This window comes from Coturnix japonica, chromosome 4 (assembly GCF_001577835.2).
Source record: "Coturnix japonica isolate 7356 chromosome 4, Coturnix japonica 2.1, whole genome shotgun sequence".
NCBI classification, from domain to species: domain Eukaryota; kingdom Metazoa; phylum Chordata; class Aves; order Galliformes; family Phasianidae; genus Coturnix; species Coturnix japonica.
Genome location: NC_029519.1, coordinates 22,095,632 through 22,123,583, shown reverse-complemented (window position 1 = coordinate 22,123,583; position 27,952 = coordinate 22,095,632). Strand labels below are relative to the sequence as shown.

The 27,952-nt window shown below is 41.6% G+C and overlaps 1 protein-coding gene across 2 annotated transcripts; it reads right to left on the bottom strand.

Moving 5' to 3' along the window:
* Window positions 1–33: 33 nt before the first annotated feature.
* On the bottom strand, window positions 34–19,603 carry MFAP3L (microfibril associated protein 3 like). Of its 2 annotated transcripts, none has more exons than XM_015860974.2 (3): window positions 19,481–19,603; window positions 8,684–9,094; window positions 34–6,214 (listed from the first exon to the last, which is right to left on the bottom strand). In XM_015860974.2, the coding sequence occupies exons 2-3, from the start codon at window positions 8,964–8,966 to the stop codon at window positions 5,355–5,357; spliced, it is 1,143 nt and encodes a 380-aa protein (XP_015716460.1). In that variant the 5' UTR covers window positions 8,967–9,094; window positions 19,481–19,603; the 3' UTR covers window positions 34–5,354. The 2 variants fall into 2 exon arrangements, with proteins under 2 accessions (XP_015716460.1, XP_015716459.1); XM_015860973.2 differs by lacking the exon at window positions 19,481–19,603 and adding an exon at window positions 18,626–18,710.
* Window positions 19,604–27,952: the final 8,349 nt, after the last annotated feature.

Genomic DNA, 27,952 nt, shown 5'->3' with positions numbered 1-27,952 from the left:
ATGAGAAGTTAAATAATTAGCAAAATACATGTATAGCTAGCAACAATTTATGTCTAGTCAGCATGAATATATATATATATGTAATATTTTGTCATACACATTGCAAGAATATCCTGCACAAGACTGAGAACAAGTCATGTTTTCACAAGAATATCCTGCACAAACCAGAGAACAAGTCATGACATACCCAAGGAAGCACCTGAAGAGGCATTGGGAAGGCCTGGCATCCCCCCCTCAGTGCTCTTTGTTTAACAAAGGAAGTGTCCTCTGGACAGAATGGAGGAAGCCTTGGAGAGAGTCTCCATACCAGCATGATAAGGAAAGTACTGAGACATCTTGGAAACAGCAGGATGGCAACTGACTGACACAAGATAACACATGAATCAACAAGTGTCAGAATGTAATTAACAAATGTAAATCTTGGGTAAGATTTTGAACCTGGAGTACACAGCCAATGGGAAAACAAGGGAGAGGGGTAGGCATGGGGAAGACAAGGTTCAGAAGCTGTACTATTGCGTCCATAGGTGCTCAAGCACACACTGCTGCCTCATGTCCATCTTCTCATCCACCGAGACCTCCAACTCCCTCTCTGCAGGGCTGCTCTGAAGGGGTTCTTTACTTAGTCTGTATGAACACCTGAGATTGCCCTGGCTCAAGTGCAACACCTTGCACATGTCTTTATTGAACCTCAACAGGTATGACAATCCGTACTTCTGTTTCATTATGGTACACTCTGTAGGGTGCCTCTGGGAGAGGAGACACTTTGTTACCCTTACTTCTGAAAGAGCAGCAAGACATTTTGCAAGGCCCAGTGACAGTGCTCAGAGAGGAGACAGATGACATAAAGTCCTTTGGATTACATACAGAACTGCCAGCATGCTTCCAGAGGGAACATTCTACAGATGTGAGCAGTGTAGACTATTAATACAACAACTGGGTCTATATTCTGAATAACAACAACAGCTCTCTTTCAAAGCTTTATTAAAACTCATGTCTAGACAAATAACTTTCTCCTGATCAAAGTTCTGATATATTAGCACATGTACAATGAAAGCTATAGTTTACTTTCATTTGAAGTGTAGCCTTGGTGTACTCATATAAGGCAATTGCCATCTTTTTGAGTGTGTACAAACTCAGCATAGTCAGTGCAAATTCTTTATTGAAACAATGACCAATTTACAAGCTGGATCACATTTCTTTTTGCCACTGGAGCATGAACTGGTCTCTGTGGTTTACGGCCGTGAACTATAAAACTGTAGCAGTTATTTAAATCAAAATACAGTAGCTGCTCTCCAAAGAACATCATTATCTTATATTTCTCATAAAATTAAAAATGATTTCATAACAAATGAAATATAACAGGATAGTTGAGTGCAAACATTTCCTTTCCATCTGAGAAGCTTTCGGTTGTCCCACAAAGTACGACATACTCTTAAATAGCATGCTGCCAGGATAGGCCATGAGAACTTTGAAAATTCAACACTTAATACTTTTCAGAATTAATTGCTCTGAATCAAAGTGAAGGTCAGAAAGCCCTGATTATGCTACAGTACTTTTGTCAAAAGGTAACTGCAAACTGAGGAACTGACTTTGTATCTATGTTAGAATAAAACAGGCACCATTAAAAAAAAAATAAATTCAACACCTGCCCATATATGCCATTCAGCAAGATTGATGATGATTACACAGTAATTTGTAAGCACAGGAGCAAACTGCTATGCCTCACCTAATACCAGCAAACCTGCATAAAATGCTGACCTACACTTTCCAAAAATTTTGAAATGACAGTCTTTAAAAATGAGTGAATTGTAGAGGCTTAATCACAAGCATCCTCATTCAGAAAACAGAAGAGGGTCAGCAGTAAACAAGTGCTGATCAGAAAGAAAATGCTGTCAGTAAATAGCACAGTGTTCAAGTGGTCTGATTAATACAATCTTACATTTAGTGCAAAAAGAACAGTGTCAAAAATCAAATCCAACATTGAATTATTGTGCTGCAGAAATCTAGTAATCTTTCACAAAGTTCCAGCAAGAATGTTTTAAACAACATAAATATATTCTGCAAATTTCATTTCTTTTCTGAGCAGGCCTGGTGTTTCTTATGCTTTTAAACTGCAAATATCCTTGGACAGTATTTCCCAGGTGCTCTGCACTTTGAGAACAATTGCTGCTTGAAGATATAATAAGTAAAACAGTACAGCAAAAGATGTGCAGAGTCCAAATATGACAACAGATCACTTAATGTCCCTGAAGTACTTAATGCAAAAAAATATACAATGCAAATGTTAATGTTTCTTTCAAACCATCAAGAATCTTATATTTGTTAATAGTGTTCTTATGACATAAAATAGCCGTTCCCTAGGAACTATTGTAAAAAAAAAAAAAAAAAAAAATTGGAAAAAAGAAAAAAATTTGCTTACTTTGTGGAGAACACAGCCAGAAAATTTGGAAGAGGAAAGATGGGTTTAGATCTTGCAGCCCACGTATCTCCCATAAAGGAAGTACCTGAAAGCATTGAAAAAGCTTTTATGTGTAGTAGACACATAAAAGAGAAGTAATATATAAAACAGAACCATTACAGCCTGTGTTTTCTTTTGATACAGCACCGTTCTGTTTTTTATTCCAATAGTATCATCAAGCTTGATGTCCAAAGGCTTTGTAGCTGACTGTCTGTAAACACTTGGCAATCAGTGACTTCAGCTCCAGCAAAGCCAGTTGAGAAGTTCCCTTTGACCTTGCAACAGCAGAAATTCAGCACCATACCTATTGCATGCATCTATTCCAAGTATCCATTGCTCATAAGCAAGCGTTTGCCAAGGTATGTTTGTATATAAACACATGCTCTTTGTGGCCAATCTTTGGAAAAAAAATATGAACTGAAGGAAGTTTACATAGATACACTAGACAGGATCAGGTAGTCAGAGTGGCCTAGTAACAATCAGCACATGAATACATGAATGGGTCTGGTCTCCACTGTAAAAATTTGTATTTAGAAAGCAAATAAAATTAAATACTGTAGTTTATTTTTGAAACTTTTTTTTTTTTAAGTGTAATTTAGAAGTTATTGAAGGAGAACATCCTTTATCATCTAAGCAGTCTTAGTTGGGCACCAAGCAGCTAACTTATAAATTGTGTTACCTCTGTTTGTAAATACTGGGCAGGCAGAAAAATCAAGATGCCTCTTTCAGGAGATTAAGGTGAATGAAAAGAATTTACTGCAAGTTCCTGCTTTTTTTTTTTCCACCCTCAGACTCTTTCAAACTAGAACCAAAGTGAGTGACTTGAAGAAAATCTGATATGATCAGTGAACAGAAATGTATTTTGGACTCAGACAAGGAAATAAGTTTGCATCACATGTGGCTGAAATCACGCCAGTCAGGTGTGAGGTTCCTCATAGTGTTCTTACCCCACATTCTAGATTTATACTTCTCTCTAAAATGTTTCTAGCCACATTCCTTAAGGGATTTTGCCCTTTCATGTCTCCTTCTGGATGTGTGCAAGTGCCTTGTGTAGAGATGCTTACCACAGTGGTAAGCACAAATGTTAGGCAACTAAATGCTGTCATTTTCATGATTTATTGCAAAATCTGAAGTCCTTTGTTAAACAAACATTTAAAAAATAATCATAGAAAGGCTAATCACAAGGTGTTCCTGCATTACACTGCTAGTGAAGCTCTGCACTTTAATACAAAGATAACCTTACTTGGTTATCAGTGTGTTTTTTTAGATAGCTGCCATGTTGACTTTGCTTGGTCTCGATGAGCTGTGCAGCTAACACAGATGATTATCTCTGAAGAATGCTTTATGTAGATGTGACTACTTCAACAATACATCCAGAGAGCCATCCATGCATCACATCTCCGTAGGCCAAAGTGACTTATTTTTTTTGCAATATACCAAAATTCCAGTATATCTGTACAGTATATCTGTACATATACTACAGTCTTCCTTAAAAACTACTGGGTAATAGTAAGCTCCTTAGTTCCAAATAAATATGTGTCAGATAATGAAGTAATGTGTTATTAACCCTATAAAAACTTCTCCTTATAAGAGCTTTCTTTCCAGACTTGCTCCAAAGAAGGTCCTTTTAATTGCCTGTCTGCAATAGAAATGACCACTTTCCTTGCACTCCTGGCAAAAACATTAATCCTTTTTTAATGTGTCCCAATTGCTGTAATACTTAAAGTTTTACTGGAATAGAGTCATAGAGTCACATGTTCTTGAGTAGGACACATCCTACCTTATGCGGGAGGTTCTTAAAATACCCAAGAAATTATAACACAGTAAACAGCTTCTGTGGCCAGCACTAATTTTACAGTACACTTCTTTTTTGTTTTTGTTTTGTTTTGTTCTTTGTTTTTAATTTAGATAAAACATTCTCCAGCTTACACTCACAGACAAATTTAGGTTTGATCCCCAGAATAAAAATCTGCACAAAATAGAGAATGCCAGTAAAAGTGCCTTCCGCATTTCACCTTTGACATCACCTGATTATTGGAGTTTGCAGGATTGTTAATGTACCTGCATGTCTTCTAGTAACACTGCACATACCTGCCAAATTACTACAAAGCACAGCATCTTGCATACTTGCAACTGTTTTCCTTATAAAGTTCAGGAAAAGCCAGAGACAGACAGACAAATGCAAGAAAAAAACCTGCAGGGCTCTGACCGCAAATTTTTGTAAGATGTTTAACGACTTTCCTATCTTTAAAATACACCTTAAAGTTGTTTCTTGACAAGAAAAAAGAAAACAAAACAAACCACCCACTTATTGGCATCTTCATTCAGTGGAAAAGGGAAAACTATTTCCCTTGTGCCTAAGCAGGCTGGTCTCAAATGAAATGGAAACATTTTAACTTTCTTTAATGGCCTTCTCAATCACAATACAGCTCAGCAAACAGGCTTTGTAAAAGTAATCTATTAGGATTTTATTTGGCTATTGGAGTGCTGCCTCTTGGGCAATAATTCAAATTCACAAGACAATATTTGCAAAATAATGGAAAATAACAAATGTGAAGGAGGAAAATGAAAACCAGTTTTGTGTTCAAGCGTCCTACATCAAACACTACCAGTGACTTTCAGGTGGCCACTACAGATGACTCCAGCCTAGAAAATGCTGAGGTAAATGTTTCTTGGAAATACTCCTAATTGAAAAGAGCAAATAGTATTAATGTATTAGCAATTACTCTGCCATACATCATGATAAATTAAAGTCAAACTGAGAAGAAAGTGCCAATAATCCACATACATGCTTTGCTATGATAGTCTCCTGGTAAGGCTTAGCGGCAAGTACAATATGTATTTTTAAAAGAGCTCCACCTGATTTTCCTGCTATGCATAGATTCAGGAGTAACTATCATACATGGCTTTCATATATAACACACGTGTCATTTGCCAGTGCTGAGTCATCAGAACTGAGTTCGGCAGAAGGCTCAGGAGAGGGCTCTGCTGGAAGTGCTGGTGTTTGAGGAAGGTCTTCTTCCTTGGTGTCCAACTGCACACTTTCTTGTGACTGACCATCCATGCAGTCCTTTTTGGACAGTGGGTGAACAGACACTTTTATTGCAATCTGCTGAGGTGGCTCATGCAGTGATGATGCATCAGAGTCAGCTGTGGGAGAGTCACTGCGCTTCAAAGCATTTGGGATCGTATAGAGCTCATCTGTTTCAGTGGTTTCCTGGCCTTCCGCTGTCTGCCGTACAAAATTCTGTCCTTGCTCCTCCAGACCAACAACCTCCATAATTTCTTCCATTATAGTCCTGCAGTTCATGATGAGAGGTGGCAAAGGCACACTCCGAGCAAGCTCTTCAATATAGCGAGCAAATTCCATGGTCTTGAACTGTGTTACTTTGGCAAGCTCGAGCGTTTTGGCTGAAGTGATAATTGGGATACGTTTTGCAATCTCAAAGGCTTTCTGGAGTTTCTCAGCTCCTTCTGTTCTGAAGAATTCATTGATTGCTTTCTCCGTTTTCTTCAGGTGACTGCTCATCATGCATAACCGCGTAATGTTCAATATCATAACAATCGTGAAAGCCACAAGGCAGACAATCATGTAATAGATTCCCATATCTCCAGAAGTGAAGACAACCCTCAGGGTCACGGTATTGTTAACGCTGCCATACATATTAAATGCGACACATGTGTATTTACCTCTGTCTTCAAAAGACACGCTGGTAATGTTTAGTTGCCCATTGTCAAGAAACCACCATTTTCCTGCTGTAAAGGAGAACAGAATCACTTACTTAGAGGCATCTCATTCACATGTTCAGCACAGTTTAAACATCAGTTTTGTCTAACTGGCCTCAGATTTTGGAAGAGGGATATAACATTGATGAGAAAACAAAGAATTGGCCATCACAATGGATTTTCTCCCTCTGAGATCCTAGCTAGGCTATCAAATCATTGACACTGATTTCAAATATATTATAATTTCATGTCTTAAAAGAGTCTCATAGAAGTGAGTCAATATGTATGACATCTACGAACATCTTATAGACAGATAAATGGATGGCTGCTTATCCCAGAGAGCTTCCCAAACACATGCCACACATCCTCAGTGAACAATAATAACAATATTACGAGACAGAAAAACCTACTAAACTCTCCTTTTTTTGTTCCCTGGCAGCGCATTTTATTGTGTTTTCATTGGGCTATTTTTGGTGTTTCATTACAGTAACCTATGTAATTCTGTTAATGTCAAAAAACTGAAAAAAAACCAACAATTACAGAGATATGGACACAACCATTCTCCACCTCTTTAACACAACCCCAAGCCATTCCTGTTCTTTTGTTGTAAGGATTCCTCTATTTCCTACCTAATTTCATTCCAGGAAGAATCTTTGGGCAAGTTTGAGACTCAGTAGTCAAATAAATAAATAAATAAATAACAATAATATTAAAAAAAAAATTAATACAGAGCAGGTATGGGCTTTTATCATGTTTTTGTGGGTTGTTTTTTTGTTGTTGTTGGTTTTTTTTTTTTTGTTGGTGTTGTTTTGTTTTTTGTTTTCCTAATTAAACATGCATAGAATGAATAAAATCTTTTGTCTAAACCAGACTTTCACATTAAAAAAAACCACAAAAAAACCCAAAAACCGACTCCAATCAGTTAAAGATGGGGAAATTTTGAGTAAAACTGTCTTACAGTGGATGTGTCAACATGTGTAACACTTTCTTCTCCAGTTCTAGGTTAAGATATACAGTACAGGCTGCTATGTATTTCTTTGAATTGCAGTGTTGGCAGAGTAGGTCTTTATTCACTGCAGAATGACAAGATGCCTTGCTGATGTATCCTGGCTCCAGTTATTACAAATGACATAACAGCACTGAACTGTGATTCAAAGACAGGTTTTGTGCCGATGAAACATGGCAGACAGTGTAAGCCACATGTGAAAACAATACATAGAAAAGCTATAATTGCTGTTTTTGTTTTTGTTTTTTTTTAATAACAGCTCAACAACTTTTTCAGCCCAACCATATATATATACATATTGTGCTAGGGAACATCTCTTACATGAAAAGAACCATTTTCTTAAAGAAGGAAGTGCAGTGTTGGAAGTCTAAGATAAACTCACATTTTCTTATGCAACATTTGCATTTTCATTGATTTAGTCAAAGTTTTTCCTTGCCTACCTGAATGCTTGTGTTAGCAGCTGCCTTTCTCAGTCAGCTACACTAAGACCAAAAGTTAGATGCCCAGCTAAGCAGGAAAACTTCTGTTGGTGAGCTCTAGTAAAACTCTCTATATGTTCCTATGATCATGCACAAGTTATATCTGAAAGTCTGCTTAACTAGGTCAAGCAGATTCTTTCTCTAGCTCTAGAGAAAAAAAAAGATAAAATATTGAAATGTAAAATATAACCTGTTACGTAGTAAGTTGTTATAGATATGCTGTTATAGCACTTACAGTTGGGTCAATCATTTCCATAATAATAGAGCTGTCCCTCAGTTCAGCTACTATTTAGACAAGCTGTCCTGCAATTATTGGGAATTACTAAGAGTTAATTTCATCATGCTGTGAACAAAGCATTCAGCACAGAAGGATTACATGAGCAAAATACCTTCCATCTTCCCCCACTGAATGCTCCCTAAAAGTATAACTACGATTATCCACCAAACCTTCCTTTTAAGGAAAACAAGCTCATGTGAAATGAAGGTCTCTGGCAAATACAACAGTCTTACTGCAGCCAGAATGGATCAGACTTGGCCTGTCCATCTAACTGCTGCCTCAACATAGATTTGGTCATTCTGGGCATCTCCTGTTTCTCACACGTGGCACTGTACATAAAGACAGGGAGGGCCTGCAGGGAGTTATTTTCTTTGAAACTGTGCTAATGAACTCTTCCCATATGCCAAGAGAATCTCTTGTTGAGTCGGAAAACAGCTTTTCTGTCTTCTTTGGTGTCAGAGAAGAACAAAGAGAAGGGAGTGAATAATAGGATCAAGCCTGAAGTCTTCCAATGAAAAGAAGCCTGCCTACAACATAGGCATCTCAGCTTCTTTCTACGTTTTGCTATAAATAACACATTACAAAAGAATTGTTTTCTTCCAAGGTATATACAACACTTATAGGTGATATGATTTGTATATTTTCCTGCAGGTCATTAAATTAAGGCTTTTAGTTAGCCTGCTGAAATCAGAAGTGTCTCAGGACAGGCTACATTGCTGAGAATACTAAAATCTTACCTTTATTCTCATCCTCGTGGAGCAGGCGGCCGTTGGAATTGTACCATCTGTAATGTGGACTGGGACTACCTTGGACATTGCAGTCAATCAAGGCACTACACCCCTCCTTGACTATGATATGGTCGATGTGGGAGATGACCACAGGCACAGACCCTGTGTTTGTGCCAGTGCGGTTGAAAGTGCTATTAGTCACATCCTCAGCAGTTGTCAGAGCTGCTAATAAGATGACAAGGCGTATGGTAGGCAGAAAGCACAAAAAGTGGTGGCTGTTCAGTATGTTCATTTTCTTTCAGTGCTATATGCAGCTGGCTGGAAACTTGGGTTGGTTCTGTAGAATGCAGGCCCTTGAGGTGAGGAGGTCACAAGAGAGCCTTATTTTGATCCATGCAATTTTTTTTGTTTTTTAATACCCTGAAAAAAATAATAAATAAGCATTATGAGATGGCCTGTATAAACAATCCATTAGATGTGCTCCTTTAAAATAGTGACACATCCACTAATGCATTGCACAATCATCAGCTCAATGTCTTGTCTAAATGCTAATGTTATCACAGTCCTTTTTCTTACTGGAAAAAGATGCATACATTTTCCTGTTGTTCAGAGAGGCAGGCGTAGGAGAAGGCTTTTATCACCTAGACACTTAGCAGCAATTTAGCTACAGCAGCAGCTACAATTTTATTCTGAAAGTGCTACAGATTTCTCTCTTTTTTTTTCTTCTTCTTCTTTTTTTGCATCTGCAAAATCAACAGGCGAACAAAGGTAACGCACATTAGAGCTGTCACTACCAGTTCACTGCTGCAGCTCTGTCACGCACAGTCTTCGCTGAAATGTGGAAAATGTCAGAAGGAAGAAACCACTCCAGGAAGGGTTTTTGGGGCTGTTTTTAGAGCCCTTATCATTTGCAATTTTGTCTGAATACAATAAAGCATACAACAAAACATCTAAAACCATCCATTCACTTATTTTAAATTTTTTTTTCTGAGATAAAATGTAACATGGAAGAGATATGTAAAAGAGGGCACTTAGTAGTTTATAAAATCATTTTTAGAGCAGATTTTGAAAGAAAAATACTTGCTAGTGACATACTAACAGGCAAGGTTTCTTTGAGGTACAAATGAAGCTGGGACTTTTCCATTCCTTATGTGGCCTGAAGTATTTTGCTTGTTCAGTTTTTGGACACTCTCACAACAATATTTTTCCTCAACTAATCATCTACAATAAGCCCTTTCATTAACAATGACTTCAGTTTGTAGACAGAGGAGGGGGAGTTACAAATGTGCTCTGTATTGGCCTTATTATGTTCCCCAGTGAACACAATAGGCATTCGCTTCTGACTGATGGCACAATGCTGGCCTCAAGATGAGCACCTCTCAAAATCTCACTTGGAGTCTAAGGGCCACAAAATACATTAAAATCACATCAGAATATCTAACCACATTGGTTTAACTCGTGTTTTTGTAAGATAAATAACTGAAACTTAATGAACCTTATTAGTTTGAGCAATCTATCTGAAATCCAAAAATAGGCCATAGTTAGTATTCAGCCATCTTTCCCCAAGTGAATATTTCACTTGCAAAACGGTTTACATTTTACTGAAGATTTGTTTGATGTTATGGTACTTCATCTACTTTAGTATGGAGAAATGACTGCTGGACAAAGCTAGGCAGGTTACACACACACAAGAATAACTAAAATAAAATCAATCAATCAATTTCCCTCTTCTTTATTCAAAAAGAAAGCAACATTACCATCTTTCACTGGTTGTTTTTGTCTTAGGCTGTTTTCTTCTCCATTCTCTATTCTCTGAAATGCAACAAAGTTGATTTTGTACAAATGGATACAGCTGCTATTAAAAGAGCAAATTAGCTTCCTCTATCCTGTAGGATGGATCATTACTGGAAAAAAATATGTTTTGTTTTTTTTTTCAGAGAAGCTGCATGAAAGGTATAGATGTCTGTCATAGCCTCAAGTTTGCCCTCATTTTCTCTGTTCTCCTAAATACCAAAAGTGGAGATATCTGCAGTGAAGAGCCAGAATAATTTTTAATCTTAAATTAACATACAAATCTCATTTGTCATATAAAGCCATATGAACAGTGACTTCAAAAATCCATTTCCGACTGTGCAAACTGCAAAGAGTCTAAATTCTACACATTCTCTATAGACAGGCACAGTATGTCTAAATCTTTGCCTTGGAAAAAGTACTTCAATCATTTCAGTCACTATTTACATCTAGCTTCTACTACTCTGTTAACCTTGGAGACAGCTATTCTTTATGGTTATTTAGTCTATAAAATGCTCTTGGACAGTGTGATAGATCTGCATTGCACCACACAGAAAAGCCAAAAGGCATGTCACACTTTCTGGAAAGGGAAGGAGGAACAAAGACTTGATGGTTTAAGACAATGGGAAGGGCAAAGGAACAACATAAACTGCTCAAGCTTTTATTACTAGTTACTGACTGCAGCCTGTTTTTGTCATATTTGAACATATTTTCTGATGGCAGAAAAATCTGTAGCAACCCAAACTGTTGTTTAACATCACCCAGCAGGTAAACAGAAAACATTTAAGGACCCCCAGTCTATTGGGAAGTTCAGTTTCCTTGTTGGCCCAGTGAGTCCCTACAGTACTGGGATGCTATGGATGGATGTTTTGGAAAGTGTGTGGTGGCAGTAATGGTGTGAGGATACCCATTCTGTATGCTTAACCATGCTTAACACACAACACCTGAAATAAAAAACTGCACCTTTGTGTAGAGGTAACAAATCTGACTGGTTAATGTGGTCAGAGGGGACATTTACTTGTCTGAAAATAACAGCTGCTCCCTCCTTCTGGCACAACACAAGTGAATCATATATATATGCAGTAAAAATTAAGATATAGAGATGAAGTAATTGACATCTACCTACTTGTGTTACTCTTGGGAATGTACTTTCTCATGTATGTTCCTGGAACGCAGAATATTAATAACATACACAGATGCGTATCTGCTTGAAATAAATACAGTTTGATGGCTGCTATGAGCAATAACCAGGCAGGAATCTTAAAGTAGAATGTTTAGGAGGAGTGGCGGCTGCTTTCACATGCCATCCAGGGAAGGGCTCTTGATGGGCATCTGGTTTTATCTGAGGAGTTAGAGAGAAATCTCTCTGAAGAACAGTGTTTTAAGATGCTAGTTTAGACAAATGTTCCTAGGGCAATGAAGAAGTGATAGGATACACACCAAAGGAAAGATTTCCTATTCACTGTTAGTGGATCGAAAAAACAACAACAACAACAAAGTTTTTCTCAGCTCCACCTAATAAGAGACAGTTAGAGGGTACTCACCTGCAGAGCCACCCATCCTGGACCCTCTGCTAAGCTGCTGCACAGAACCAAAAACATGGCAGTCAGATTTGCAAAGCAGGAAGAATTGGAAACAGTATAAAATGCCCTGACACCAGATTGTGGTGCAAAGGGAAATTGCCTGAGAGTTTCCATCTTGCTTTTGCCATACATGCAGTAGCAGCCTGAGGATCTGAGGATGTTATGGAAAACAAACCTGGGAGTCAGCTGCTTTCTTAAACATAAGTGATGCAATGAGTTATGATTCAATTACACAACTAAAAGGCAGGCTAAGGGTATTGAAACAGGACTGCTGGTGATGTCAGCCCACTTCTGGCCAAGACGCATGAGAATGCAGGGTATGGGAGAAGTGGGCACAGCGCTAATTGCTCTGGTTCTTGGCCATGACAGGTTTTACTGAACTGTGGCCTATCATAAAAACTATGAAGACAGCCAAGATGTCTAACCTTCTAATTTCGCCCTTAGTCAGAGAACAGTTAGATTGGCTAGACTAAAACAAAGATTACTGCAAGAATTCCTTAAGACTGAGAGTAACAAAGGACACTAATGAAGGGGGACATTATAATATTGAGTATTGCTCTGAAGGAACAGAATTAATCTCTGGGAGCACTTTTAAGGATGGGAATTAATATAAGGTTACCTTTCTGAACATGGAAAGAATAGATGCATCCCTTTCTATCATCCCCCCCAAAAACACACAAGCTACCTGAAAAACTAGAAGCTTACAGTAAGTTTAATATAGTTGCATACACTTATTTTTCCTTCTTCTTCTTTTATTTATTTGTTTATTCATACTGTGGTGCATGAAAAGGAAAAGAAATAACCTGGCTACCCTGAAGTACTTCTTCCACCCACAGCTGTAGTGAGGGACAGGCATACCTCTAAGATGATATAAGAGGAATGTCCAAATTCTCCTCAGTCATCTAACACAAATACAACTTCCCCTGGATACTATAATTGCAGCAACATTCACTACTGAAAGATAGTTGCCAGGGGTCCTTATATTCAATTATTTATTTTGTTTCTTTCTACACTGTATAAAATGAAAATCTGAAAGTAACAGTGCTGCTCGCAGGATTAACTTCCAAGAAAAACTACACAAAACGAGCTAGGAGAGGGAACTGCGACAGGCGTTTCTTCTAAGTGACAGGACAGCTGTCTCTGTGGTGCTTGCTCTGCCTTTTTTATCTAGAGAAGTTCCCTGGGATAGGCTCGAGAGCAAGCACAGCCGCAGGCTGATGGTATTGTTCCTGACTGTGAAATGGAGCAAAATTGAGATTAAAACTTCTCTGTCCAAAACCATTGATGGTCTTAATAGAAGACACTTTCAGCGCAGACTGGCTGGAAACAGAAATGACTCAGAGAAACGTTCTGACTGACCGTTTACTTTTTCCCATCACAGATGAGTTTGCTTCCCAGTATCACTGCTGCCAAGAAAAAGCGCAGTGAGTGAGGTGCTACATTTATAAGCACTGCAATTGTGCAGAATGACATTATGACAGCACAAAAGAACAGAAGTCAGTGATGCATACTTTTTCCTGGCTTGCTTACTCCTGTAAGACTTGCCTATTCTTGTACTTGGAATAATGTGTAATCCTATTAACTGTGAGGTTATTTGATTCAGAAGTGAAGCAAAAGAAATCAGTTCAATGCATAAATTGTAGCCATACAACTTTAACATCTCAATGCTGTCTTGCTTAGCTTTTAAGTGACCAAGAAAATGAAAAGACTTCCACTTTAGTTCTAATTTATCTGCAATTATCAGGGCTGACGCTACAAAACAAAATTAATGCTAATTATTTTTTTTTTAAACTACTTATTACATTTCCTCTTCAGGCCAATCCCTCTCTTAGTTGCCATGGGCAATGCCTTTTCAGAGTGGGCAAGGGTAAAAACTAACAGGTGTCACTGGAAGAGGAATGCAAAGGAAGGCACACTGATAATGACACAAAAGCTGGAAAGTTCATTGCCAGTTCATAGGAGAGTGAAAACTACCTATTGAAACAATTAAGCTACTGGGGTCTAAAAAACAAATGAAGAGAAATACAACTTGTTTACAACTTGCAACAACTTCCTGATTTGTTTCTCTAGTCATCTGGTAGTCCATACAATACTGCAGCCTGGTTCTGAAAGAGGTGCACTGTATTCTTTCTGTGAGGATTTCAGTCCTTCCTAACTCCTTTGTCTTCCACTTCCCTGGCTATGTCAAATAGGTGGCACAGTAGCAGCATTTGTAGTTTGAAGAGCTTCCTTTCCCACCTAGACTGCAGCTTCCAGCTGGGCAGCAACTCCCAACTACATGCGTTTCAGACTCTCTGGCTGAATTCAGCTGCCTGGGAACCTTTCAGAAACTTCTTGTCAAGGCTGTGGACACTGCTCTGGCCATACTGGCAATGCCACTTGGTGTGACACTTGCTGCCTTCAGGCACATGATGCATGGGTATGGGGGACAAAGACACAGGCTCCTCTCACAGATTACAGACAAGGGACACAAAATGCTACAACAGAAATTATGGCTATATGTGTAGAAATTTTAAACTGGGAGGTCAGCCAAGGTCTGAGATGGGGCGGTGTGCAGCTCTGACTGAAGTGATGGTAAATAATTGTGAGCATTTTGATATATCGGCTAAACACAATCCTGTGAGCAGCATATAATAAGCATCTTGTGTTTTGATACAGGAATTTGGGAATGGGTTTCAAGGTTGCAAAAAAAAAAATAATCCAGGAATTATGTTTGTGACTTCATTTTCAGTCAATATAGACACATTACCTGCAGATTTGCAGATAGAACATATGGACTTGCAATCAGACATTCAACTCAAAAGTGTGATCGTGTCTTTACCAGACTTCTGTAAGATCTCTCCTAACAGAGAGACATACCCGTAATTTCACAATCACACTTTACTCATGTTGTTGTCTGAAAAGCACATTCATTGCCCAGTGTGCAATAAGTCAATCATCACACACTCAGGAGAGACATTGCTTATTTATTTCAGGATTGTGGAAGCCTGAGTGCTCAGTAGTTTCACACAGATCATGGACCATACAATAAACTACAGCAAGAAAGTAACAAGCAATATCATTACCCTACATTCTATACGGTTAAAAATATCCTATATAAACATTTCCTACATAACAAATGCAGACTTTTGGAGCAGTGAAGGAAGGATACGTCATTCTATTCAGTGATGGTAAAAAATATCCTGCAGATTATGCCTTTACAAGCATGTAAATATTTTAGGAGCATTATTGCAAATAAGTATCTTTACCGTAAAGCTCTCCTTATTATTGTTCCTCTTTGTTCTACTTCATGCCTCAGTATTGCTTAACTAGCCAACATATGAAATCCTGGAGAATTTAAACCCTCCTCACTCTAAACACTTGAATGGTTCCATTGATTTGGCCATTTAAGTGATCTAGTGGTGGCTGTTTGCCTCACTGCAACAAATGCTCAAAGACCCTAATCCATTAATCTAAAAATGAACAGACAGAGGCTGTTGTTAGGTAATTACTGAGAGATTACTTAAAAGTACCTCAAGAATGCCAAACCTCTGAAACGTTCCCCTCTGATGTTGCAGTTCCTATAATCCCAGCACCTCTGCTGTATCAAATCTTTTTTTTTTTTTTTTTTTAAAGCAATACACCAAATTAAGACAAAACAAAACTGTTGACGCAACTTGAACATTTAACTTTTCATTAGGTAAGATGTAGCACATATGCACATTTTTATACGGAATGAGCAATTTGCTTGCTTTCTCTTGGAGGTATTTTAATGACTGCAGCAAAGGCAATGTTTTATGTTTAGTGGAGAAGTTTGCTGTTTTTAAAATCAACACAAGTCCTGCAGAGGAAAAGTCCTTCTACTGAGCTGTGGGCTACCTGGATCCTAAAGCAGAAACAAGGCTATCAGTAGCAGAGATTTTTTAAAGCCCGGTTCACATTTGATTAGGTATGAGCTCTTGTAAGGATTTTCCAAACAAATACTACTTTCACGATGATGATTTAGATTTACTTAGCATCTGTACTTATTTGGAGGCTGTATAATTGCTACTCAGTGTCATTTTGTATACAAAGCTATTATTCCAGAAACATCTGTATAGCTTTAAGAAGCTCAACTCCCTGCAAGCTTTCAGCACAGCTGCTGTTTTACTGTTGGCAATAAACACAGATGGGTCAATGCCTAGAAGTTACCCCTGTTGAGAAAGAAGGAACAAAGAAGATGCAGAGTCCCACACTTCCACACACATCTGCACACTGCCTGTCCTCACCAAGTTTTGGGTAATCTTCCCTTTTTTTTTTTCCACTCACCTCCTACCTTCTATTTATACCAGCACTCCACAGGTATTAGTCTACTAACAGCTTAAGTAACCAAGGTCAGCAAAAACAACAGATCTCACATGCTCTAGGGGTAGCTTATCTATCCTTACTGCTAGGAACATGGCAATGTGGAATGGGGCCTGACTCACTTCCCTTTGCTTTCTCTTCAACTGAGCTTTTTGGCAAAATTGACCATCCCTTAGTTACGTCTACTTGTTTTCCTTTTTCAAACGATGAATAAAAATCCCAGATGCAGGGAATTTAGCCCTTGCAGGACTGAAGACTTCCCTACTTTTTAAATTCTAAATTCTGTACAAGCTTTCAGTAAGTGTATTCACTTCACTGCATACAGTTTCCATTAGAAACAGTATTTTAACAAAAGGTTCCCATTTATAAAACAGAATAAAAAATGGGAAGAAAACAGCGTGGAGTATGACTAATTCATCTACGTCCTCACAGAGCTGCAAGATGCATATATTTACCCATTTTTAATGACTGGCTTAAGCGTGTATTCGTTTCTGTGATTCAGTGCAAAGAGGTTTACATGTGGATGCTGTGATTAAGACAGGATTAAACTTGTAAAGGGGGAATTTAAATGAATCTAGCCATTCACAGCTGGCTGCAATAGAAAAAGATCACTTCAGGTTAAATGTGCCTGTTTCTTCCACAAGTATCAGAAAGGAACAGGAAATGGTATTCAGAGGAGTTTGCCTTGCACCAGACAGAAACGTGAGCCTTGCTTGTACACAAATGTAATCAATACCGCCCTCTGCTAGTGTGTCTTCATATGGCCACTGTTGTGACATAACCTAGGTAGAATTCATCAAGAGTTTACTGAAGAACCTCTAACTTTTGTGCCATTTTATCTGCATCAAGTAACATCAAAATAACAGAAATTTCTAAGCATCTTTTGTCAAGCTGATCACAATTAGACAACACACAGAACAGCTAATGCAGCAACACGACTCAGAGATGAGTTTATAAATGTAACCCTCACAGAGCAATCTGCTATACCATATGACACCACTGCCACCAGCCACAGGCACAACCTACTGAAGAAAACACAGCAGTGCTGGTAGGACCATGTGCCACACATCGTGTGCTTGTGAGTAGGGAATGCACACACAGCAGCATGGTTGCAATGAAGTACAGATTCCCTGTCCCTGTATGACTTAAAAACATCAGCAGAAATCATTTGTGGGTACAAAGCTTTCAGAATGACAGAATGTGTTAATTAAATGTTAAGCCTGCCTAGATAGGCTGTTCTTAATATAATCCCTTCATGTGTTGTGGTCTTCTTCCAAAGTAGGAGAATTATGTGCCTGTACAGTGCTCCTGATTTCTGATAAAGAAGCACTGCTCCTGCTCATGATTCTGAAGGGAGACAGTGGGCTGTCTAATGCTGTGTTAGCTAAGTAAAAATCATGACATCTCTTTGAATCACTCTATCCTACGCCTATACAAACACGTACAAGTTTTGTCTGCCTCTCACCTCTTTCCTGGTAGACAGAAGATCTGATGCTCTAAAAGGCTGTTATGATTTATTTTAATCATAGTAACTGGGGAAAAAATAACAGTACACCCACTATCTTGGAAACGATGTTTCCAAGGTCGGTCTGTATGTGGATGAAGAATGCCACTGCTGGAGTCAGCACAACTAAATAACCAAGGTAAAGCTACAGAGAGGGCTTTGCAAGGGTACACAGCTGGGAGGCCATGCAGCAGCTCAGAACTGCAGGAAGGAAAAATCCCAGGAAGTGCTAAGGAGCTTGGTCTTATACCACAGCCTTCTGGTGACACGCTAACACATCTGTGTTATACAAGCTTTCACTATGGGAAACTTGCCTGTGTTGGACTAATACCACATACTAAAGTGGAAAGCAAGCTATTTCTTGGTGGACTGTCTGCTGTCTGCCTAGACTTTCAGCTTCATATTCTTCAGAAGAAATGGCACATATACAGCCTGCACTCACACTGCCTGAATTGTGCTCCTAAATGATGGCCATTGGCATACTGCAGTCTGAACTAGAAGCCTTTCTACTAAAAAAGGATCCCTATTGCACCAAGCACAAGTACTCCAATGGTGCTGCTGCTAAGTGTACGCACTAAGCCAGACAAAAGATTCTACCATGCAAACATCACCTCCACTGAAAGGAGATCTACCAGATTTTGTCCTACTGCAGTGAAGAGAGAAACTGTTCCATAATGCATTGGCTCCAAACATATCAACCACTCCACTTTTCCCCCGTAAACTCCTCTGCTTTTATCACTGTGAACTAACCTCAGTGTTCTTCAGACAAACCAAATGAAGCCGCGTGTGGCATGTAGCATTGCCTACTCTGCCGATACTTCTGTTTCTGGAGCAGGCTCCAGAACAGAACGCCAACAGCTCACAAAGCACTGCTGGGAAGCACGCTCTCCTACCAGGCGCCCAAATAAACGCACCGGTCAAGCGCCTGCTCAGCAGCGCTGCGCTCTGATCTCTATGCCCACTTTTCTGGTGCTTTTCGACTTTGGCTCCTTCTACCAAATCGCACTGAAGCGTAAGGCTGCAGTTCCTGCAGGGCACTTTGGAAACTGACTTCTACCTCGTGAGGCTGTCCTCTGAAATAAAAAGGTAATTACAGCGAACAAGCAGGGGGTCACCTTTATTTTAAATGCAAGGCAGCACGACTTCAGCTCTCTGAAGTGGTCAGCTATACAGAAAATGTCCCTATGCAGAATTCCTAACGCTCGTTCATTCTCCTGCCCGGAGCGGGCGTCAGCCCACTGGGATCAGCGGGAAGGCAGAAGCCCCAGGTCTTCCTGCTTAGAGCTGCGCGTCTTCCTGAAAGCCCCGGTCCCGCTGTGAATCCATCCCTTGAACTTTCACGCTCCGCACGGCATTACTTCCAGAGCAGCCGTTCTACGCTCCCAACGCGGCACCTCCCGCTCCCCGCTGCGGCTCCCGTGCCGGGAAGGCGGGTTGCGGAGCCGCCGCTTCCCCAGCGCCGCGGCCGCCTACCCGCACTCCTCCGCTGCGGGACAGCGCGCCGCTCGCTCCGCAGCCACCCTCTCCGAGGCGCAGAGCCGGGCAGGTGCCGGGAGAGGCGGCCGCCGCCCCCTCCTCCCCCGCCGAAGCGCCGCTCCCGCTCACCTGTCCGCTGTCCGCCGTCCGCCCTGCGGCAGCGCCCGCCGCCGTGCCCTCAGCGCGCCCCGCGCAGCACCATGCCGGGCCCGGGGCGCGCTGCGCGGGCGGGCGGAGCGCAGCGCGGCGCTGCCGCAGTCCGCGATCACGGGGCGCTGCGCTGCGCTGCGCTGTACTGTGCCGTACTGTGCTGTACTGTGCCGTACTGTGCCGCAGCGCTGTCCTCCGCCACCACCAGTTCTGGCAGGGGAAAGTAGGTCAGGGCGGCACTGAGCATGCTCGGGGCCGGGCCGGGGGGCGGCTCCGGTGCCCGCTGGGGGGTGCGGGGGGTGGCAGCGACCGTGTCGCGGCGGGAGGCGAGAGGGTGGATGTCAGCGCTTCGCTGCCAGGGAGGGCTGCGGAGAAAGGACTGCAAGGCAGGAGAAAAGCAACCTAACCTGTGCTCCTGTAAAGCGGAACGACGTGCTTGGGGAAGCGGCAAGCGTGGGTTCCACTCGGAGCTATGGGACTGCATTCCTAGGGGGATTATGGCACCTGACTCCGGCTGAAGTCCAGCCTGAGAAGGTCCCAGGCTGCGAGTGGCCGACGGCTGGTTCCGTAGATATTCGAGTGCCGTAACGCGAGAGGGTAAAGTTGGCCCTTAGCTTTAAGTGGTTGTCACTGCCTGGATGTGGATGTCGCTACTCGGGAGCCGGAGGCTGGAGGTCGGCCGGGACCAGCTGTGTGCTGCTGCTGTTCTCCCATCCCCTCTGCTGTACCACCTTCTTGACTCTGGGGCAGATGGAGGGCTGAGCGTCAAAGCCAGCAGGATAAGCTGCGTGAGGTTGTTTCCACCTGCTTGTAATCCTCCTGCAGCCCCGTCTGGCACCTGCTCTTGATATCCTCTTCAGATTGCTTCCAAGGCAGTAGTAACGGAAGCTCCTTTGCTCCTGCAAAGAGTAATCGGTTCACAGAGCACTTGCTGGAACTGCTGAAAAACCTGGGTCTGCATCTCTGTGGGGCAGGGTGTATATGGGTACACCATGGTGCATATTGAGGCAAGTCTCAAGCCCACATAAGACATAGTGGAGGGAGAAAGCAGCAGTAGTCCAGAAAACACAGGGAAGGCTTACTAAAGGAAGCTGGACTTGTTGTGCCTGGACCCATCACCACCTGGAGAAGAAGAAGAGCAGTTTTGCTGGGGTTTTGGTATTCCCTTCCACATCTGATTGTGAGCCAAGCTCTGTTCTGTGCCCCTTCCTGGGAAATCACCATCTTCCATGCTTCATATGAAGTGCTCCCTGTGCCTGTCCCATCAGTCACTGTAGCTGTTCTGTGGGTAACTCAAAAGGAAGATGTGGACTAAATTGCAAAGTCTCTTATTGGTCTTTGTGGTCACTAGCAGGTAGGCAGCAAGGGCTTCAAGCACTGCAGTGGTTAAAAGCAGTGGTGCACACTGATATCATGCAGTTTTCTTCAATTCAGTGCTTCCTAAGCATTGTACCTTTCTTCTACCCCCCAACTCCCACTCACGCAGCCAGCACATAGCAGCCCTTAGGAAGACTGTTGAGCTTTGAAGGAGAATTACCTTTTCCTGCAGCCATGCTACATAGCCGCTGTCTGACTGTAAACTGGTTGCTGTGGGAAAGGGCCCTCCCACAGGTCAGGCTGTCTTCCCCAGGCTCTGAAAGGTCCGATCCTGCCCGTGCTGCCAGTCTTAGACACATTCTATGTCCTTTGTGCCTCACTGTGTGACTGGTGTGATTTCTGAACTGACTGTGCACCCTACTGGCTAAGTTTTATGCCTTTGGTGCATAGGAAGTACTAACTGAAGGTCCTCCTTGGAGGAGAGAGGGAAGCCAGCTTCAGCTCTGAAATCCCAGTCTGACCAGGTAGCATGCAGACTTCTGGGGGTGTTTCGGTATAGGCTTGTCCTGGTGCTTGCTCTTCTTTCTGGTTCACTGTGCAAAGCACCACAATCCCAGATAGTAGCATGCCTGATGTCACCACAGTCACTGGGATATTGTACTTCCACAGCTCTCTGTCATCGGCAGCTTTTGCACTTTTTCAGTTTGGCTCTAACACAGGGAGCCACTAGAGGCTGGAAAAACACATCCTGTGAGCACATCCAGGCAGTCTCCCTTTGGGACAGCACCATAATTCAGCCCAAAAGGTGGGTAACCATCACCCACAGCCACACCTGTGGCATTGTCCTATGGCTTAGGAACTGGATCTGGCTGAAGAGTTGAGATGCTGTTGCCTAGAGGGACAGATATAAGATGTCACTGAGGCTAAGGATTTCATCAAATGGCTTGGCCAAAATGCTAAGCACTGTCATCAGTGCCGAGTGCATGCCCTCCTCTACTGCCGGTGCTCATCCGGGAGCAGCCCCGGCATTCTGGGCATGCAGGGGCACTGGGAGAAGGGGAGAGGCCCCTGTTCTACATCTCCTCTCACAGGAGGCCCTGCTGAAGCCCCTCTGCTGCCAGCACCTTGCCATGTGAACTCCATGCACAGGGATGCTTGTTGTGGTAACTGATAGGAGAGAGGTTACTTTTTACTAGACCTTTTGGAAATGCCTCGCTCTGAACCATGTCCGAGTGTGTTGAGCCTTAATCACTGTCTGTGTTTTGTTCCTCCTCTCTGCCTTTTGAAATAATTCAAAATAAGTTAAAAAACATTAGGTGTCAAGCTTTTGGTCTTACACTGGCTTTTATCTGGACCTCATAAAATCATGCAGCGGTAACTGTTTCTCTCCTGACATTCTGTATTTGTTGTCTTCTAGTTTTGTTGGTTTTTCCCTTGTCTCCTACAAGGAATAACCAATTACATTTTGTTTCTCCCTATGTCTTAACCTGTAAGATCACAGAAGTAACTTGGTTTTGTACCTCTCAGAGGAGGAAGAATTCTTGTTAAGGCAGACTTTGTCTGCAGTGATCCATTTTCATCACCCATTTCAGAGGGAAGATCCTTCCTGAACTATGTATACACAGTCTGCAGGTAAAACAAAAACATGGATTATGTGGGCACTGTAAGAGAATCTTACAAAGGCTGTATGTGAACAATTCTATGTGTGTGTGCATTTGCGTTGAAGGTGTTACTGCTCAGGTGCCTTGATGGTATGTGCAGCAGAAAGCATAGGCTTTAATAGAACCTGCAGTGAGTTAGTTGATGCCAGCTGAAAACACATTATACACAAAAGAGTTTTGGTTCCCCCTTTTTCTGTGTCCCCTTGCCCTGCTACCCCCCACCTTCTGTGGCCCCAGTTTCCTATATGTTTCCTTTTAGTTACTGAGAACTAGAGGCAGGGCATTGCTTCAGGGGACAGTGATGAGGTGAAACTCTAGGCTGGAAATCAAGAGTCACTGACCTAGGGATGGAAAGATACTCTGCTGATGCTTAAGAGAGCTTTTGTGTTCAAAGACCGATACTGGATGACAGACAGATTACTGGGGGCCCTGGATAAGCCAAAGGCCTAGGGGTCAAAGCAACTGGTTTATGGTTACCTTAATAATGTCAGATGCCTCACACTTTTTAATTATTTTCCTTTCTACACCAAATGATCTTACTTATTTCAAGTTTCTATTGTATGAAACAGTGATCATTTCTCTCATCAGTTTTGATGACCTTAGCTGTTCCTGGGCTCTCCAGTTCAATAAGCTGAGAGAGGGCAATAAAAAACAAATCTGCACCTCTAATTGGCTTTTGAAAAAGCAGTGTTTACCATTCACTGCATGAACTGACTGTCAGACATTATACCACCATGGAAACACTCTACAGCTGCATGTCATGAATGTAAAATAGCACAAGGCACAGAGTTGGTTGTTTTTTGTTTTTTGTTTTTTTTTCTTTCTGTTTGTCTTCAAGTATAGCAAATGCTTTCAGAAGCAAGGTGAATCAGTAGGTGCGAATCTTCAGTAAAGTGGCTATTGTGTGGGGGAAACTTTAAAAGTATAATATGCTCATGTACAGCATATAAATTAGTATGTAGAAATCAAAATAAGATGTTGATGAGCTATTATGGTTTTTAGAAAATTAATTATAAAAAACCTTGAAACTCTTTCCAGTAACATAGTGTGAAGCTATGATCTTTAGTGACACTGCACTTACCAGAGGAAGTTGTGTGTATTGTTTGTGGTCACAATACCAACTGCAAGTAGGAAATGTGACTTTGGAGGTACTGTTTGTCAGTAGGAAAGAGTATTTTTTTTTCTACCTGGTCTGCAGTTGGATAGCACTGCTAAACTGCACTGCTGCAATAAATGCAGAATTTATACTGACAAATTTATGTTGACAGAGCTGGCAAAGGTGTCGGCCAAGCCATTTTCAGTCATCTATCAGCATTCCTGATCAACCTGAGAGGCCCCAAAGGATGGGATGCTTGCGATTGTGTAAGGAAAACTGTTAATCACAGCCTGAACCTCTGATTAACCATCTGAGGCAAGCGATGAATCAGCTGCGGGAGCACAGGTGAAGGTAATTCAGCTGTGCTACTGGAAGGGGTAGAGCTTGACTCCACCTCTCCTAGATCCCATTTAAGGGCTGACCACCACTAAGGCAGCATCTCTTTCTGGAGATTGTTTCTGTGTGGAGTTTCTACAGTGAGCCTTAACATTGGTGAGTCTTTCCTATATAACCTCTGTCTATCCATTTACTTTACCTTTGTATAATTACAACTATACGCTTTTGTATAATTGTTACTGTACATACTGTGATTCCTATCTACAGGAAAGGTCGTAAGGAGGGTCTGTGGGGAACTGCAGGCCTATCAGCCTGAATTTAGTGCCAGGAAAGGTTACAGAGGAAAGGTTACATGGCGTGTGCAGGACAACCAGGGATCAGATCCAGCCAGCATGGGTTCATGAATGGCTGGTCTTGCTTGACCAGTCTGACCTTCTTCTGTGATTGGGTGACCAGCCTGGTGGATGAGGGAAAGGCTGTTGATGTGGTCTACCTTGATTTCAGCAAAGCCTTCTACATTGTCTCCCACAGTATTATACTGGTGAGGATGGCAGCCTGTGGCTTGGACAGATACAATCTTTGCTGGGAAAAGAACTAGCTGGATGGCTGGTGGTGAGAAAGTGGTGGTGAATGGAATTAAAACTAGCTGGTGACTGGTCATGAGGGGAGATTCAGATTGGGTGTTAGGAAATACCTCTTATATGAGAGAGTGGTCAGGTGCTGGAATGGGCTGTCCAGGGAGGTGGTGCAGTGACTGACCCATGAGGTGTTTGAGGAATACTATGATGTTGCACTGAGGGGCATGGTTTAGTGGGTGGATGGTTGGACTGGATGATCTCAGAGGTCTTTTCCAGCCTTGGTGATTCTGCGATTCTATGATTCTCAAAGCTACAGTTCTCACAGATGCTGTAGCCTCAGCCATTTGCAGCCAGTTATTAAGTTCCACTGGGCTAACGTGTAATGAAATGTTTCTGAGCTCCTTTGGGAACATCTGGCTTTCCTTCCAGCTGCTTGTGAGGGAACTCCTTACAGATAATGAAGTTCTGCACCTGCTGCATTTGCTGTTTCTCAGCCATGCAGAATTCCCTTTCTGGGGTGTTCTTTTGTTCAGTGTCTAGAAAAATGTGAACACTTGCCAGCTGAACTACCTTAGGTCCTGAAAAACACTTCTAGTAGTCTCATTATCAAGTGGATTCCTAGAACAAATGCTGTGGGTTCTGACTTGTACAGACTGTTTTGTTGTTTTAGCAGTTATCTAAAGAAACTCATTTTTAACAAAGATCATTTTTAATACCATGTTGAGATTCAAGGTTTTTCAGTACCTTAAAATGTAACGTTCATGTACTGAAGCCCTTATCTAGCAGCCTTCTCAACTTAAGACTCAGTTATGTCACAAGGTAACCCTGCCATCTACTGGGAAGTTTTCAGTAATGTTTTTTGCCTCTGTAACTGTGACGGGAGAGGGATGTCTGAAGTTTTACCTGCAGAAAGGGCCTTCTCTCTTCTGAAAGGAACAGAATGATTTCCTGTTGTTCAGGGGTGACGCACTTCTGAAATGCTCAGATGGTGAATTACTGGAGAAAGCTTCAAAAGTGTAATGAGAAAGGGCTTTTCTTTTCTCTCTTTCACCAACAACCTTTTCTCTGTTAAAGTTTTCTGAATCTGTCATTCTTTTCCCAATTTCCTTTTCAGTTGTGTCCCAGGACTAGTGGGATGGGTGGGGAGTCTTCTGGCCTCCCAGGTCTCTGCATGGCCAGAAAAGCTGGGAGCTCAATGGGCAGCTAGCATTGCATAGCTGCTTTTATGGACAGGAGATTTCACATATGTGAGTCTGATTTCCAGTTGAGTGTGGACCCTGAGGGTCATCTAGGGAGATGGGAGAAGAAAGCATCTGGATTGAACAACAAGAAGCTGTTCTAGGAAAGTGGTGCATGTGTCCATGTTGTACGTCACTTGTGGATGATACTGTGGAAGAGGTGCTGGGGCTGCCTGGGCTCAAATTTGGCTAGTTTGCCCTTTTCTCTCTGTGTTACTTCATAGCTGGTAGGCTACTGGCATCAGGGAATAGCCTAGTAGCAGGCTCTTCCTGGCTTTCTAAGCTTACATTTTTCTTTCCCTATATATCTGTGTAACAGAGAGGTACAAAGCAGTCCTTCAGCGTGGTCAGTCATATACACAGTTTTGTCTCTTCTTCTGGGTGCATCATGCACTGAAGGCATCAGAGCCATCATCTTTAATTACTGCAGGCCCATTCCATGTCACACTCTTCCCGTACTCACTTCTGAAGGTGAGTTTTGCTTTTGTTATTCCACAGACAGGTTGTTTTTTTTTCTGCTCAGAATAAAGCCTATAGCTTTGTATAAAAATCAATCTTAAGAGCAAAAGGGATTATCTCATCTGAAAGAGAGAGGAACAAAACACAAGCCAAAACAATAAATTAAAACTTGTCCCATAAAATAGTCAAAGGAATCTGTAAATCAGCTGGCAATAGATTCTAAGAACTGGAGGCCATGTCCCTGCTTAATCAGCTGCCATGCAGAGATTTTCAGCTAGTTTTGTCTGTGCCCTGTAGCCAAGTACATGCAACTGCACCAGCGCATCTGCAGCCATGTGTGCTAGCATGATGTCCAGTGCTGCTCAATAAAGTTAGCTGTGACTTTAGCTGTGCTGGTCAGGACACAATTGTTGACCAGACTCACATCCAAGCACTGAGTGTGGGATATCTGCATGGGGATTCTAGCAGGAGGAGTCAGATTTGATGTGCCAGCACCTGGCAGTGCAGATATGCAAAAAAACCCCTGTCTTTGCAACCATGACAGATTCCTACTAGCAAGCAGAAGATTCTCCACACTGATTTTTCAAATGTCAGCAGCTTTGCAAATGAAGTGTATTAAGGATCTGCTTTAGTTGTGTATTTTAAGACTAGATTAAAAAGCAAGCTACCAGGGGCACATAATTTCAAGGATTATCACACAATGGCAGAAATAGAATTGAAGTGCTCTTTCACCTACTGTTTACCAAAAGCGATGATATCTCTTGATTCTGTTATGGGGGAATTGATGTAACTTTTTCTTTCATAGCATAAAAGACTAATTTTGTTACCTCCTCTTCACTACAGCTGTCATTTTACAGCTTACCTCCCTATGGAATGACCTTGAATTGGGCTGTTATTTCAGATAGTAAAAGAAGAAAAAAAGGTAATTGGCACCATCACATTGAATGGAAGAAAGGAGGTTCAACACAATCATAGGCATAAATTTAAGCTCATGAACACTTTCAGTTATTTAGTCTTATGGAGTGTTTTCTCCTACAATACAATAGAAGGCAATTTTAATTGGCTAGCTTTTAAAGACACGGAAATGTGAATATCATTTATCTATGATGAAATGAGATTATCTGTTTCAGGAGTGGGACCATCAAGGTCAACCTCATAGCTCTGCAGAACAATCTTTGCATTAGGTGTAAGCAGGGGTAGTTTTACCAGGAGAAGACATAGGAACTCCTCAAGCTGCTCATGATCAGATGGGTGGGGTGGGGGGGAATAGAATCCTCAGAGTGGTTTGGTGTCACCCTCTAAAATACCCCAATTGAAAGAGGGGGGGGGGGGGGGGGGGGGGAAAGGATTTTCCAATTAAATTAATTCTAATTTTCAGCTTCAGAACTGAGATAGAAACCTAAATACAAACAGTACTACTTAGGAGAAAGGGTGGGATACAGTGGTGTGTGGTACTGTGATGCTGTTCTACCCTGCTGCGAACTCCACATCTCTTTCATGCATTGGGCCAGCTGGTGTGAACCAGGTTCTTATTCTTTTTAACCATTTCTAAGCATTACATTGAATTATTCATTAAGCAGATGTGAGATGATTTTAGTCATGCCTACATCCTAAAGGGAACAAAAAATATTGTGGTTTGACTTCTGTCACATCATGATATGGTGTATGGAGCAGGTTAGGAAAAATCTCTTCCACCTCCCCTGGATTTCATCTTCGTAAAGATCAGCTATGCAGCCCCTATGCAGAACTTTTTTTTTGTTTTGTTT

Coding starts and splice junctions, on each gene's coding strand:
- MFAP3L (XM_015860974.2), bottom strand. CDS start 8,966: ATGAACATACTGAACAGCCACCACTTTTTGTGCTTTCTGCCTACCATA. Junction 6,215..8,683: donor CCACGAGGATGAGAATAAAG/GTAAGATTTTAG, acceptor TCTCCTTTACAG/CAGGAAAATGGTGGTTTCTT.